General features: G+C 43.3%; 1 protein-coding gene across 1 annotated transcript; it reads right to left on the bottom strand.

Annotated features, from left to right (window-relative positions):
- Positions 1-13,776: 13,776 nt before the first annotated feature.
- Positions 13,777-14,516, bottom strand: ZNF80 (zinc finger protein 80). Its single transcript, XM_026479794.3, is given in 5 exon segments — positions 13,777-13,886; positions 13,889-14,274; positions 14,276-14,340; positions 14,342-14,399; positions 14,401-14,516. Coding segments are annotated over 5 exon segments (735 nt in total).
- Positions 14,517-15,884: the final 1,368 nt, after the last annotated feature.

Here is a 15,884-nt window from a genome sequence, read left to right as displayed (position 1 = left end):
CTGAAGTTACTCTTTCTGAGAGAACAGTGACCTTGCCCTTCTCTCACTGATCAGAGGCCACGAGTCCTCAGATTCGACAGCTCGGGAGCAGACACGCAGGCCAGGCAGACAAGCAGCGGAATTGGTGGTGAGCTTTCTCTGAGGGAATTGCAGGGAGCAGACATTTGAGGGGATCTGTTGGCAAAGATTTGGTATTTGAAGTAGATGTAGGGAAAGCATAGGTACCAAGAATGTGCATTTTCAGAAAAGAGTATATAAAGTCACATACACCAGATGGGACACACCTCAGTGTGGGCTCACGTGGGGCAGAAGCAGTGGCCAGCAGAGAGAATTCCAGAGAGGCCAGAAAGAGACACATGCTCTTACCCACAGCAAGAGAAGGCATTTCTCCAACGGTTTCTTAGGAAGCGCTTGAAATGTACAAGAGGAGCCCCTTTCATATCACTCATTCAGTGTCATTTACAATGCTTCCTAAGCTATGTGTGATTCTTATTACATAATGCATGTAGCTTCATTCCCAACAATCCCCTCTTTGCCATCATAAAGTAAAGAATTAAAGATCCACTGGGTAATCTGACAATTAGCAAGAAGAAAAATGCACATGCTCTGGGAGCCACTTGTGGGAGTGTGTCTTATAGAACCGCTAGCAAGGGTACATAAAGATATACGGACAAAGATATTTATTGTAGGTCTGGTTGAATAAATTATGGGTCAGCAGACAGTGGATTACTATGCAATCACTAAAAAAAGGCTTGAATAGATGTTGTATTAAGTGGGGGGAAAAAGCAACAGGCAGAATAATCTTATTGCATAATGTGCAAACAAAGGCTTATTATTATTTAAAAATTGCTGCAGGTGTATGTATATACCTACACATATTTGTGTAAACATTAAAGAAGAAAGTCTGGAAAGACAGTGGATACCTTTGAGAGCTAAAGTTAGAGATAAGAAGGAATTTTCAGTTTTTAATTTATACCATTCCCCAAAAGGTAAAAGTAGTGGGGTTGTGGATGACTTTTATTTCCTTTTTGTACCTTTTTGATATTTTTCCAAATTTCCCACAATGGACCTGTGTTGCTTTCATGAGCAAGCTTCGTTTCTGCCGGGGAAGCAGCATGCCACATGTAGGAGCTTGACCACACGTAGAAGCTAAGCATATGGTCGTGGAGTCACAACACCTGAGTTCACAGCCCCGCTCTGCTGCTGTGCAGGGACTGATGACTGTGGATGGATGACGTCACCTCTCTGCATCATAGTTTCCTCTTTTGTAGCACAGAGATAGTAACAGTTTGGACCTCATGAGATTGTTGGGAGGATTCAGGGAGGCCCTTCATGCAGAGGGTCTGGTCAGGATTTAGGAATTGTTGAGTGTGGACCTCCTTATGGGAAAGATCCAGCTCAGGGGCATAAGAGGATGGGTTGGTGTTGAGCAAAGGACTATGTTTCGCTGACTCCATTGAAGATTGGAGGGACAGGACCCCCCTGGAGGCAGAAACATGCCAGTGAGGAGGAGAAAATAGTGTCAGGACACTGCTCAGGGTGCTTTTCCCCTCCCGGTGGAATCACAGGGAAAAGGTCCAGAATAAACCTTCGATTTGAGTCTTTCCCACCTTTCTTGTGGTGTAGTGAGATTTTTCCTTCCTCCTACAGACATCACTTCTGCCTGAGTTCCTGGGACTGAAGTCTGAATGTTGTAGGAGGGGACCTGCTTCACCTTCCTCCGCTGGGAGGCAGGGAGAAAGGGAGCCCACCCTTTCCACCAAGATCTACAGTGCCCTCAGCAACTCTGGTCAGGCCGCACCTGCTACCCAGCCTTACCTCAACTTTCTTCATTCTGAAGCTTGAACAAATGATCAGTCCCGGGAGCTGGGCTCTGCCCATGGTGGAAACTGGTTTCTCAGAACGTACTGTTGGGCCCTAAAACCATGGACACCAAAAATAACTCATGGCCACTGTTGTGATTCCTTTTCAGATAAATCATAAGCCAGACACACCTAGTATGGTTGAAAGTCACAGTGGCCACCGCAGATCTCAGCATATGGAGGCTCTCTGACTTGACTGGTTAATGTAACAGGCCTCCAAGTAAATGCAAAGGTCACTTGGAGGCCGCATAAGGCCAACAGCACACTGAAAACCCCCGAGCACGTGGAAGCTCTGTGTCTGAGAGCACCCTGTTGGTAGGTGAGAGGGCAGCTATGCCAGTTTGCCTCTTGAGATCCCTAACAGCTCTGAGAATACAGAGGAAAGCACAGATGGCCAAGATGCCTTGCAGTCTGGCCCCACTCATTACAGCAAGCCTCACCTCCTACCAATCTCCCTTCCCCGCACTCTGCCCTCTGCCTCCTAGGCTATCTTGAGAGACCTGCTCATCTCTGACACCCAAGCCAGCTCACATTCTCCCATCCACAGTGTTTTTGTGTTGCTTCTCTGATTGGCTAATTCCAGGGCATTCTGAATGACCCATTCTACTATAATCTGCTCTAAATGTCTTTCTGGAGCCTTCTGCGTAGAATTGATTGCCTCCACCTTGGTGTTTCCTAAGCCTTTGTTCATACCTACCTGTCTTCTTTTCTTTTTTATTTTAGTAACGTTTTAAAACTTATTTATTATTTGCTTTTATTATCTATACTTACTTCTCTTATCATGGTGAGTTATATACTTACTCAGTAGCCCTCAAACCTCAGTGGGCAAAAGAATTTAAAAGCAGCAGCAACAATTTATTAAATACCTATAATGTGCAGGCCCAGGTTTGGTAAAACAGTGGACTACCCAAGAGACTGGTCTCAGAATGGATTTTATGCTATTGTGTTCCCTCTTCCGGATGGGACCTCTGATTCTGTAGCTCCACTGTGGAGTGTGGGAATCTGCATGTACTATTTACAACCGTGGGTGATTCTGATTCAAGTGGCTGAGACACACTCTTTGGGGAACAGTGTATAAGCCTAAAGCTTATACAAATATAATGAATATCATTTATAATATTGCTGTAGAATAAATTTGAATCCAAGTGCTTTGAGCCTGGTGTGTGAGAACTAGCCACTTAGTTAGTGAGTAAAGCTAATTAACCACCTAGGACCCTCATCTCAATGATAGTTTGTGGTTCTCTTCCAGTCTTTGAATAAATGGTATAACATTTCCTTAACAAGTATACTGGTGAACCTAATTCTGCAATACATGGGAAAATGTGCTAGGTGCTATAATTGCAAAGTAAAGAAAGTGCTATTGGGCAACAGAAGAGGGAGAAATTAATTTTGACTGGGATAATTAATTTATAGCTAGCAGTTGAATGAAATGCCAAAAGCAAACAAACACACACAGGTGTTCGGGATTGTTTTTCTGACACTATGCGCTATTCATTTGTGTGTTGCTTGCCATGAGCAGGAACACGGGTGTGACTGGAGATCTGTGAATGCCAATCTTCAAGACAAGGAGCTGCCAAGGAGGGCTTTGATATGGCCAAAGAATTTTATTTTGCATTTCAGAAATCTCATTACAATTATGCCTTAATAGACAATAGTGAAATATATTCAGTTCCCAGCCCAGGAAAATCATAACACAGAGAAAAGGCTCTGCAGAGGTTACACAATAACTTACCTTCATGGAATTTTGACATCTCCCAGAGGAAGCATGAAGTTATGCAATTTTTATATGATTGATAGATTCCAGAATTGTCTATTTGTCCAAGTAGTGGACTTTTGGCAATTCTCTCTCTCCCTGTAGTAGTGCTTTGTTGATTGGCTGAGGATTTAGAGAACTGGGGAAAGACCCTGGAGTTTAGCAAGAAACACCGCATTAGGGGCACCTGGGTGGCACAGCAGTTAAGCGTCTGCCTTCGGCTCAGGGCGTGATCCCGGCGTCATGGGATCGAGCCCCACGTCAGGCTCCTCTGCTGTGAGCCTGCTTCTTCCTCTCCCACTCCCCCTGCTTGTGTTCCCTCTCTCGCTGGCTGTCTCTATCTCTGTCGAATAAATAAATAAAAAAAATCTTAAAAAAAAAAAAAAAAGAAACACTGCATTAACATCACATGCTCATGTATTCATTAACAACTTCTAGAACTATTTGTTGAGCATTTACTACATGTCAAACATGCTGTTTAGCACTAGGAGTCAATACTCCGTGAAACAGGCCCTGACCTCACTCTAATGTAGAAACAGTCTAGTGGGAGTGACAGAGAAGTGAAACAGGTAATTATAACACAATGTGACAAACTCCACCTTGGAGTGGACACAGAGAGCTGTGGGCATGGAAGAGGGATATTGATTTAGATTTGAAGGGATTGTTTAAAGTAGTTTAAGACTTTGTTTCATGGCTTAAGAAGCAGGGGTAACAAGGAGTTCGTTGGGAGGGTCCATAAGCTGACTCATGGGGCAAACAAAAAGTGCAGAGTCCATAAATAGGGACAGCAAAAAAGGCCATTGGAGGCAGCAGTTTAAGGCCTGGCCTCTGGGTGATCATTCCCGGGAATGATCCTTTAGTCTGGTGTAAGGCTGGACATGGGCTTGCTGTGTGGCATGGGTGCTGCCCGCGGACTTTAAGGACTCTTAACGGTGCTGACCAGGGACTGATGTTCACAGATGGGAAACTGCCTGGCCCTGGATCACGGTTGAGTAGACCGAACAAGTCTGTGCCTGGTGGCCCAAGGGCGTGCAGTCACTCTGAGCTTTGTATTGGTGAACTCAGCTTCATACAACAGAAACCACTCTAGTGAATTGAAGCAGAAATATTACCGAGACTAATATTACCAGATATTGGCTAGAAGATCTGGTTCTAGGATGAGCTTCCAAGAATGCTTCCAGGCTCCCAAGTCATATAAACATCAGCCATAATCCAAGCAGCTGCATTTCTGCGACAGCAGGCCACTGAATTAGGGCGCTGCTGACTCCAGAAAATGCTGCCTCTGCCTCAGTCCCGGCTGACAAACGGATGGGTGCTTTCTGTCTGCTTCCTTTCAAGTTTATGTGGTGAAACTGGAGTCTTTCTGGAATCCTAGCTGCAAGGGAGCCTGGGAAATACAGTTTTTGGCTTTCTGGACTCTTCAGCACAGGAAAGCATACTGGGAGGAGGTTGGAATAAATCTGGAGCAAGCTAATTACAGTATCTGGTACAGGTGTGTATCCCTCCCAGGTCTAATCAGGTACAACTGGGAGATTTGAAGCCAAAGAACATATTCAACTCCCATTGTTTTAATTAACAGGATGAGGGTCTTGGGGATGGAAACTTAGATCCTTCTGGCCCTGCAGGGTCAGGGATTTGGGTACTTTTTCAAAGGTTGTGGGACCTGGACAAGGACAAGGAGCTGATGAGGATGTGACGGGAAAGGCCAGCCACAGCCAACAGAGAATACTCTGGAGTGCAGTGGGAGATGAGAGAGGAGTACTGTAAGTACAGAATTCAGAGCGGTGGCTGAGCCTCAGAGGCCAGAGAAAGCAGCTGAGATTTCAAGAGCAAGAACTCAGGAATGGCTCACCAGGTTGTTCTAATTGTGCTGGAAGTTATGATGTTGACCAATTACTGAGTTAATTAGGGGTGTGTGTGCATACCACCCAGTGTCTTCCCAACTTTCTGGTAACTCAGTGGTTGATTTTAGCTTCGAGATTTCCTGAGAGACGCAGATCACTCCACCTGATTACCTCACCGAGCAGCTTTCCTCCGAGATGGGCTTTGTCTTTCCCAGTGGGATTGGATTATGAGATCCACCTGCAGGCTCAGTCTGAGCCAGATCCTGAGTCAACTGTGGCAGAGGCAGGAGGTGAAAGAATTCCAGCATCACCATTCAGGAGGATTCAGAGTGAAAACTAGATACCAAGAGACCTGGCATGTGGACAACCGTGGGTTTGTTCCCTTTATTCACTCACTTAACCATACCTGTTGAACTCCTGTCGTGCAGCAGGCGTGTGCACGGCCTGCATGGTGATATAAGGGCAAGCAGTCGTAGGATGGGTCAGCCTCCACTAGGTGAAGTGATGGAAGAGCACATCGTGCAAGAGAGAACAGGATGTGCAAAAGCCTTGTCGCTGAAGTGGAAGTAACGAAAGACAGCGTGGCTGGGAAGATGGGCAGGGGCTGGACAGGCATGGCTTTATTTGCTCCACTAGAGACTTTTGCCTTCTCCTAAGCATATAGGGAAGCCATTGAAAAGGGTTTTAGGTGGGAAGATGGACATGATTAGATGATGCTTTATTATCAGTCCCCTGCTTTCTTTCTTGAGGGATTGAAAAGATGGGGAGGAGCTAAAGTGGGTACAGGGAGATCAGGTAGAAAGCCTCGCAGTAGTAGTGAAGGTAAGAAACGATAATCGGATAGAGGATGGTGGTGGTAAAGAAGAGATATTTAGATATTTAGAGGAGGAAGAAAACAATATAAGAAAGGAGCAGTTTTTGTTCTTTTCTCTCTAGTCATTTCAAACACTATTTTCATTTTTAGACTTGGTTTTCTTTTTTTGTATTTATCTTTTCAACTTATATACTAGCATAAGAAAATCAAAAGGAATGGTTATATTTAAGAAAAGTCACATCACAATATGGATATGCTTACATATAACCCATGCCAAAGACTCTGAAGTCGTGTACAGTCTGTATTATATATAGCACCATGGTTAAGAGCACAGATTTTGTAGTCAGAGTATTATCTATGTGACCCCAGGTGAGCTATTTCACCTTTCCAAGCTTCAGATTCTGTGTCTATAAAATGAGGATTAATAGCACCAAACTCAGTGGGTTGCTCTGAGAATTAAATGAGATAATTCATATAAAGGCATTAGCATAGAGCCTGGCATAATGAAAATGCTCGATGAATGTTAACTAGTATTGTTATTCATGGATATTATCTGACCATCCTCTACCCAGTTGGTTGATGGTCTTGCAGGGCTTCAGAGCCACCACAGAGCACCATACACAACAGTTATTGCAAGACAGCCTTGTGCACAGAATGCAAGGACTCTAAAAGGGTGGCGTAGGATATTCTTTGATTCTGCCTTTTCTCCTAAAGCCTGGTTCTGTCTCTGGGACTGTAGAACGTGTTGGAGAAGCACTGCATGGTAGGAAGGATGGGGAGGAGGGAGACTATGAAGTGGGACACAGGATTTCTGCTCCTGTTGGGTAATGTTGGTAATAATTTCACTGGGGCTCATTTTGTTGTAAAGCTCTGATCTGGTTTCTTATTCCTCACTCACTGAACATTCACAGTGTGCCAAGCACTGTTACAGGTATTCGGGATATCGCCATGAACAAAGTCTCAGCTTCTGTAGAGCTTAAATTTTGGAGGGGTTATCTTTCTTGTCAGCAAATTTTCTTCTCCTGGAAGTCTTAGTTCACCCTAATTTCTTCCTTCGTGATAGGAATGAAAAGATCCAATGAAACACACTTCCTGTTCTAGATCCATAATGGAAAGAGTTTTCTTGTGCGGAGTTTGGTGTTTATTCCTTTTGAGGGAATTCAGTTTGTATTTTGGAAGGGAGGGCCATAATAGAGAAGTTAATCACTCCAGAGAACACTCCTCTTATCAGTCTTCAAAATATCCGCAGATGAAGACAATGAGGCTGAGAGCTAAAGTGAGTTTCCCAAGAGGAGGAGGGACTCAAGATTCAGACTTCACATCCTATGTTTATTTCTGTTTTTCATAAGCTGGGAGTTATTTGCTCAACTGCAAACGAATAAATTTAATGGCATTAGCCCAGTTGCCAGTTGGCTTGATGTTGGTGGTTGGAGTTTCTGGTTAATAGATTTTACGGTGAGTACACTTTCAGATAAAGTAGTTTTCATGGCATCTGACATTGCTTAGTGGTTCCCAATTGCTAAGCCCATGGACCAATGATGGTCTATGACAAAGTTGTCACCAATCTCAGCAAAATGCAAAATAAATTTAAGTTAAAAGCTGTTTCTCTCATAATGTCTTCTCAACTTTTTGTTACGAGATGATGATGAAAGTAAGTGGTAGTTAGGCATTTGTTTGTTTTTAAATTATTATTTTACAAAATAAAAAGTTGGCAAGCTTATGTCTGTCAATTCTTTTTTTGTAACAATTTACTGTTTGGTAAATTCAAAAGGTTGGAGAAACCTGCTGCAGCTAGTGAAAAGAAAATTAGAAGTTCTGTTTCTGGCAATATGGAATACTAGGTGTTAAAAAAAGGTTCCTCTAGTGCAAAATGCCTAAAAAGAAAGTAAAATTGGAAAAAAATTGTATATTAAAAAAATGAATAGTTGTATTGGCAAGAAAGGAAAGTTCTCAACGGACCAAAAATGACAAGAAAGCACGAATCAGAGAAAACTACATTTAGGAAAGACAAGACAAATCTCAAGGTGTGAGCAATGTGGGAGATAGGATCAAAGACTTTTGCCTAAAGCTAGTGCTCCCAAAAGGTGATATCCTTGGTGAAAAGAGGAAGTAGGAAAAAAGTGCCCCTGAGAGGAAGCCCAGTAAATACAATTGCCCGTCTTACTCTTGGGATGCTAAGAAGGATAAATTTCTCCAGAGAAATTCATAACCATGAGTCACTCTCATTGGATTTAAGGTTAGAATTCCCATTACTAATATGAGCTGGAAAATCCCAAGCTGAGAATCCAAAATAGTCTGAGTTGGGTAGTGTCTCCAGGTGCCTGTTAGAAGCAAGTAAATTTTCCCTGAAGGCGTGCTTCTTGATTTCCGGCCTTAAAGAATTCCTACAGATATAATACCAATGAACATTAGCTCAAAATTAAAAATCACAAAATATATGAGGAAATAAGATGTCATGGCTTGAAATCAAGAGAAACCTCAAGACTCGAAATCAGAAGTTTAAAAATTTCAGATATTAGAAATATTGGATACAAAATATAAAAAGAGCTATTAAAAGGGTAAGAAATTACCCAGTATATATATTTTTAAAAGAACCAATTAGTACTTGTATAAATGAAAAATATAACCACTGGCATTTAAAAATTTCACTTATACAGGTAAAGTGAGACTTAATGAACTGGAAGATAGATATGAAATAACTACTCTGAAAGCATAGAAGAACGAGGTTGAAAATATAGGAGGTAGGGTAAGAGGAAAGATAGAGTGAGAAGGTACAATATACATTTAAGTAGAATTACGGAAAATAATAGTAGAGATAATGAAGGAGATGCATGCCCAAAGTTATAATGAAGGAAAAATTTCCAGAACTGTTGAAGTAGAGGAATCTTTAGATTCAGAAATCCTTATGAATACCAAATGCGATAAATTGGAAAGCCACACCTAGACACACTCTAATGAAGTTATAGAATATAAAGATAAACACATCTTGAAAAAGCTACAGAGAAAAGAAAAATAAGCTATGAAGGAATGCTAATAAGTTGATAGCCGACTTAGCAGCAACTATGGAAATTAAGGGAGAGATATACATTCAAAATCCTTCATTGAAAAATAGGTAACGAGCCAAATGTAGTATTTAATGGATTAGCTCTTCAAAAGGCTTGCATAGTGTTAGCCTTAAGAAAACACCTTTTTACCTAAAACTGAAATGAATTGGCCCACAGACTTGAAATACGGAACTTTCCCCCTATATTTTCATGTAGCCACTTGATCACTCTTACGTCCCACGTGCTTCATTATCGTGAAGCTCAGTGTCTTGCTTTTTGGGTTCCCATTCCCCTTAAATTAAATTGTCTAAGGACACTGGGTACTTACTCCAAAGTGGATTAGCCCTCTTCTAATGCCAGATGTAGAGGGAAATGAAATTTGGTCAGTTGATACCACCCCGTGCAGTTACTTTTTCACTGCCCCATGTATTGCAGTTACATTTGGCCTTGAAGAGTTCTGTGGATATTTGTCCGTTACAAGGACCTTTTTATGAGTTTGCATCATTGCATAACCACTTTCACTTATAACTTGAGTGACAGTCATAACCTCCTGGAGAACACTGGGTCGCACTGACTGCCACCACCACCAGCACCATTCTCAGATGCAAAGCTACTCTCCTTATTTCTCAGGGCGGTCACCTTCCTTCTCAGGGTGGAGGCAGAGTTTTAAAACCATAAGAAATACCAAAGATCTTGTATTCATCTCTCCCAGGGCCTGACACCTGTTAGTCTACACTTATATGACCAGGGGGAACTACTCGATAACCCTCATGGGATCTTCTGTAGATGATCATTTCTCCTCTGCTATAGACTGAACATTTGTGTCCCCTCAAAATCCATGTTGAACTCTAATCCCCAGTGTGATGGTATTGGGAAGTGAGGACTTTGGGAGGTAATTAGGTCATGGGGGCGGAAGCCTCATGAATGGGATTGGTGCCCTTGTAAAAGATATCCAAGGAGGCTCCCTTGTTGCTTTCACCATGAGGTCACAGTGAGAAGACAATTGTCTGTGAACCAGGGAGTGGTTCTCACCAGACACCCAATCTGCCGAGGCTTGAATCTTGGACTTGCCAGCTTCCAGAACTGTGAGAAATAAATTTCTGCTGCTTATAAGCCATTCAGCTTATGGTATTTTGTTATAATAACCTGGACTAAGACATTCTTCTAAGCTGGAAGGTCTTTTCACTTCTCCTTCACAGTCCGCTCTCAGCAACTGACCCCAAATGGGCAGAATCTACGTATATGATGACACAGCTGCCAACTTCTCCTGCTAAAGGAGAACAAAACTCACACCGTCAGTTTCTTGTGGGACCATTCTACCAGGCGAACTGCTGCAACTGAAATGCCTGAACAGACTTGTACCTGTGGGTTACAGGTACACTTGTGTGAAAATCTCACTCCTTGCCTATTTCCAAATTGGGAAAGCGTGTCGGAGGGTACGTGATTCCCAGTGCATGATGTTAACAAATATTCACGTGTATTGTGAGGGAGGGTGCAGGCAAATCTTAAGGTATGATCAGTAGATACTCACTTGTTTTCCTTTTTGGAAAAAAGTCTGATTGCTTGGCATGAATATTATGGTAGAAAGAAGCAGCCACACTTCTCTCCATTCAGAACACGGACCCGTATCACGAGGACTGAAAGTAGATCCAGTATACCTAACCACAGTCCCTCTGCGGCAAACATCTAGAAATCAGCTGTGGCCAGCGAACGTGTTTACATTCGTGTGTATATATGTGTGTGTGTACACAAGATACATTGACATTCCTTGCAAGTACTCAGAGTACTTCCCTTGTGATCACCTCCAAGGAGCTAAAAACCCGACACCTAAAATCTAACCACTCGCAAAAGGGCATTTACAAGTTACTAGGATTTTAAAGGAAAATGAATGTTCATTGGAGAGCAGCCTATGCTGAGCTCTTGGTTTTTTTACATGTGTTTTTCTTTTCTTTTCTTTTTTTTTTAAGATTTTATTTATTTATTCGACAGAGATAGAGACAGCCAGCGAGAAAGGGAACACAAGCAGGGGGAGTGGGAGAGGAAGAAGCAGGCTCACAGCAGAGGAGCCTGATGTGGGGCTCGATCCCATAATGCCGGGATCACGCCCTGAGCCAAAGGCAGACACTCAACCGCTGTGCCACCCAGGCGCCCCTTACATGTGTTTTTCTACATGTATGTTGGCTCAATGTTTTTAAGCTACCTTATCATTTATTAAATGTGGTTAAGTAGCTCTGGATCCTTGATCTCAAGGTTTGTTTTTTAAGGCATAATAACACCAGGATTTTGAAAAATCCTGTAGAATCCATGCTTCATAAGAAATAATAGGAGTCAGTTTCTTTCCAAGGGGCCATTTTTATTAAAATATTTGAAACACTTATTACAAAAATAATACATGCTCTTTACTTAAAACTTGCAAATAATATTGAATATGTAAAGTAAAAACTGAAAGTTCCCTACACCCCGGATCCATCCCATTTCTGAGAGCCACTGTTAACAGTATTATGTTTCTCCCTTCAGATCTAGTTTTATTTCTTGCATCCTACTTTTTTACCCAATGCTGTATCTGGGAGATATTTTAACCTCAGTGCACACAGAGATATTTTATCCTTCCACGGTATTTCATAGAACAGATGTGCTGTAATTTATTTCTTTACCAATAGACATTTAGGTTGTTTTCACTGCTTCATATATAAAAACACATTTTTGGCAATTATTTCTGTACACATATCTCTGCACATTTGTCAGTATATTTCTTTTACTAGATTTCTAGAAATTGCATTAATATGTCAAAGGATCTCCAGGTTTTACATTTTAAGACATTGTATTCATTTTTAAAGTTTTTAAATTTTTTCCTGAGTTTTTCATTAGATTAAGTTAGCTCTGTTTTTTTGTTTGGTTGGTTTAGCTCCAGTTCAACCTCTAGAAAACTGCTGACATGGTTTTGGAGAAGCCCCTAGAGAGGACTAAAGAAGCTGAGAAACCCGGTTGGGGGAAGAGGTCAAGCTCACCTGCAAAAGCCACACAGCTCAGGGACCATCCTCGCATCCCTGAGAAAATGAATCAAAACAGGTAGACAGAAGTCAAGAAAAATGGAGAGGGCTGGGTGTTCAAAACCACATGAAGAAAGATTTTTTAAAAAATTAAAACCTTTTTTTTTTTTTAAGATTTTATTTATTTATTTGACAGAGAGAGACAGCCAGTGAGAGAGGGAACACAAGCAGGGGGAGTGGGAGAGAAAGAAGCAGGCTCCCAGTAGAAGAGCCTGATGTGGGGCTCGATCCCAGAACTCCAGGATCACGCCCTGAGCCGAAGGCAGACGCTTAACAACTGAGCCACCCAGGCGCACCTAAAAATTAAAACCTTTTTAAAAAAGATTTTTTATTTGTTTATTTTTGTGAGGGAGAGAAGAGAAAGCATGAGTGAGAGGAGGGGCAGAGGGAGAAGCAGACTCCTGGCTAAGCAGGGAGCCAGATGCAGGACTCGATCCCAGGACCCTGGGATCATGACCTGAGCTGAAGGCAGATGCTTAACCGACTGAGCCACCCAGGCGCCCAAAACCTTCAATAGTCTTAAATGATGCAGGAAGATGTGCTTATTCATACATAGATCCGCATCTCCTTAAATATGAAATGATCTTACGTGGCAGTATTTTTAATATTCTAGCTTCTCACAAACTTCAAGTATTTCATGACTTTAGCCTTCATATTTCTCACAAAGACTTCTGCTCATCAAGACTAGAGACAATGTTTTGCCATAAAGGGTGCTTTCAACAAATCTTTGTAGAGTTGCTCTCCACTGTCCAACTCTCCTGTCACTAGACTTAAGTGAATACAGAGATAAAGGACGAAGAAGGGGCAAGGCCCTGTTAACTTTCAGAGGGCCGCAAAGAAAGAAACATATGCACATTTTCATATGCATGGTTTTCAGAGACATCTAAGAGATGCTGTGCACCCATTTCCTTTTCTTTTCTCTTCTACAGCTCCCTCCAGCTTGTTCTTTGAAATAATCCTGAGACAGCTGAGTGACGCAGCCTATGGGCAGATGTGTGGCTGACCTTTCTTCTAAGTGCGCAATAGCTGAGCTCTCTCTTCTACAGGAATTCTCAGACGCCAAGTACGATGTTTCCTGTGACCTAATGATTTTCCGTAGTTGTTATATTCAAGAGGTCTTTTCCCTGTATAAGGTCTTGGATGTTGACTGAGGTAAGCAGGTGCAAAAGGTCTTCCCACTATCTTACGCTCAAGGTGTTTCTCTCCGGCATGGATTCTTCAATGCTGAGTGAGCGCTGAGCGCAGCTTAAGGCTTTCCTCTACTCACTGCGTTCAGAGTGCTTCTCCCCAGCACCACTCCTCAAGCGTCTAGGGAAAGAAAAGCTGTCACAAAGGCTTTCCCACACTATTTGCACTCAACGTTTCCTTTCTCTAATGTGTATCGTCGTATGCTGGATGAAAGCAAAGTGCTAGGCAAAGGCCTTTCCACACTCACTGCACTCATAGGGCTTCTCTCCAGTGTGACTTATGGTGTGTTGAGTGAGGGAGAAGCTGTAGGAAAAACCTTGCCCACATTCTTACACTCATAGGGCTTTTGTGCTGTGACGGTCTTACCGTGTCAGATAAAGTCAGAGCAGAAGGGGGTCTTTCCACATTTGCTGCCTGTGTAGGGCTTCTCTCTGGTGTGAATCCTCCTGTGTTGAGTTAAGGAAGAGTTGTAGTGAAAGGCTTTCCCACACTCGAAGGGTTTTTCACCATCGCGGGTCATGTTACGCTGGACAAAAACAGAGTGATAGTTGAAGGTCTTTCTACATTCACTGCACTTAGAGGGCTTCCTGCCAGTGTGGATCTGGTGGTGGTGCGTGAGGTGTGGCCTCTGGTTAAAGACCTCCCCACACTCTGTGCATTTATAGAGCTTCTCCCTGGTGTGATTCTTCCTGTGTCGAGCAAAATCTACCTTTTCACATGTGGCAATCCTAAGGCTTCACTCCAGTGTGAACCCGCAGATGTCAAACAAGGTGGCAATTCTCGTTTGAACACTTTCCCGCGTTCTTTGCATTTGTAGAGGGTCTTCCCTGCATGAACCAGTGTCTTTACTTGGTCCCCGTGAGTCACAGTCATGGATAGCATCTCCTGCAGCGTCTTGCTTCTGGAAAACCCTTGAGTGCAGACTCTCATCTGTCCCCAGCCTGTTGTGTTCAAGGCTCATCTTCTCCAGGAGGGTCTCCCTGTGGGAGACTGTAGCTGGTCTCAAGTGCCCTTCCTGCTCTCCAACAACCCTTCCTGATCTCTGGTTTGCCCCAACCTGGAGGACCTGCTGGCTTCCCGAGTCTTCCCTGAAGCAGGCCTTCTAAGACAAAGCGGACTGGTCTTGGGTTTAACCTGTTGCCTGGATGGATGCTTCAGCAAAGACCTCTCTCTGTCTCTTACTGGCGCTTCAAGCTGTTAGGTCTACTCTGGTTTGGGAATTGCATGCTCCAGTGGGACCAGGGGTCTGCAGTCTCCAGTGGTATTTCTCAGAATAGGGTCCGCTGGGCCTGGTCCGGCTGCCCTCAGTCGTTCCAAGTGAAGGTCGTGGACAGGTGCAAACACTGCTCCCCAGAATACCGCCACCATCTAACAAGACAAAAGGTGCACACGGCAGCACTTTCACCAGTGCAGAGCGTGCCTGCGACTACAGATACCAGAGTGCACTGCGCGCAGCCACAGCATTGGGACTACAAGTCCCAGGGGGCTTCAGTTTCACTTTTTTTACTTCTGGGAATTGAATCCTCACTTACCCTGGAGGGAAGATCATTCGAGCGGGAGGAGGTGCCCTCCAGTTGGGTCAGGGAGAACCTCCAAACATGCACTCAAATATGCATGTGAACATGCACGCGAGGAATTTGGTGACACAGGGAATGCTGCTTTATTCTCTGCACTGACCCACGTAAAACTGTACACAGGGGCTGGGTATTAAAGTCAGTCCAGTCCAAATACCGGCTATTGAAGAAGGCATGAAAATTCAAGATCTGTTTTATGTGGTGTATGGTTTTGTCATTATTAGTAAAACTACTTTGAAAAAGTTTGGCTTTGCTTCCTACCAGTCTTTCCAAAGAGAAGTTTTTCCATGCGTGCCACAGGAGACGTGTACAAGAATGTTTACAACAGCAAACACCTGGAGGGAGTCCAGGAAAGAGGATGGGTAAACGGCTTCTCCACAGAATAGAACATTACTTAGCAGTCCAAGAATGTTCTAGCCTAGGCTGTAGCAGGGAATTGGAAGCATCACAGTTGACATTACAGAATCTTGGAAAGTTAAGCGCCCAGCAGTGCCAAGTCCCTCTGGAACTGGTGAGGAGTGGAGGCCACTGTGGGGAGGATGGTGAGAGCAGTTTGAGCAGGACCCTGATCCACTGTCCTCCCCTGCCCAAGCTGGAACTGGTTATGACCGTGAAGAGAGGATCTTGGAATGAGAGAAGGAGAGGCTAATTTGAAGGTTCTGGTAAGATAGAAAGAAGAGGACTGATGGTCATTGACACTCTGAGTGTTGGGACCTCTGCCCATTGTTGCTCTTCTTGCTGTTTGGAATGGTCTT

Source organism: Ursus arctos, unplaced genomic scaffold (genome assembly GCF_023065955.2).
Source record: "Ursus arctos isolate Adak ecotype North America unplaced genomic scaffold, UrsArc2.0 scaffold_4, whole genome shotgun sequence".
Lineage (NCBI taxonomy): Eukaryota > Metazoa > Chordata > Mammalia > Carnivora > Ursidae > Ursus > Ursus arctos.
Note: the sequence above shows the minus strand (reverse complement) of the source record. Positions and strands in the feature narration are given on the sequence as shown.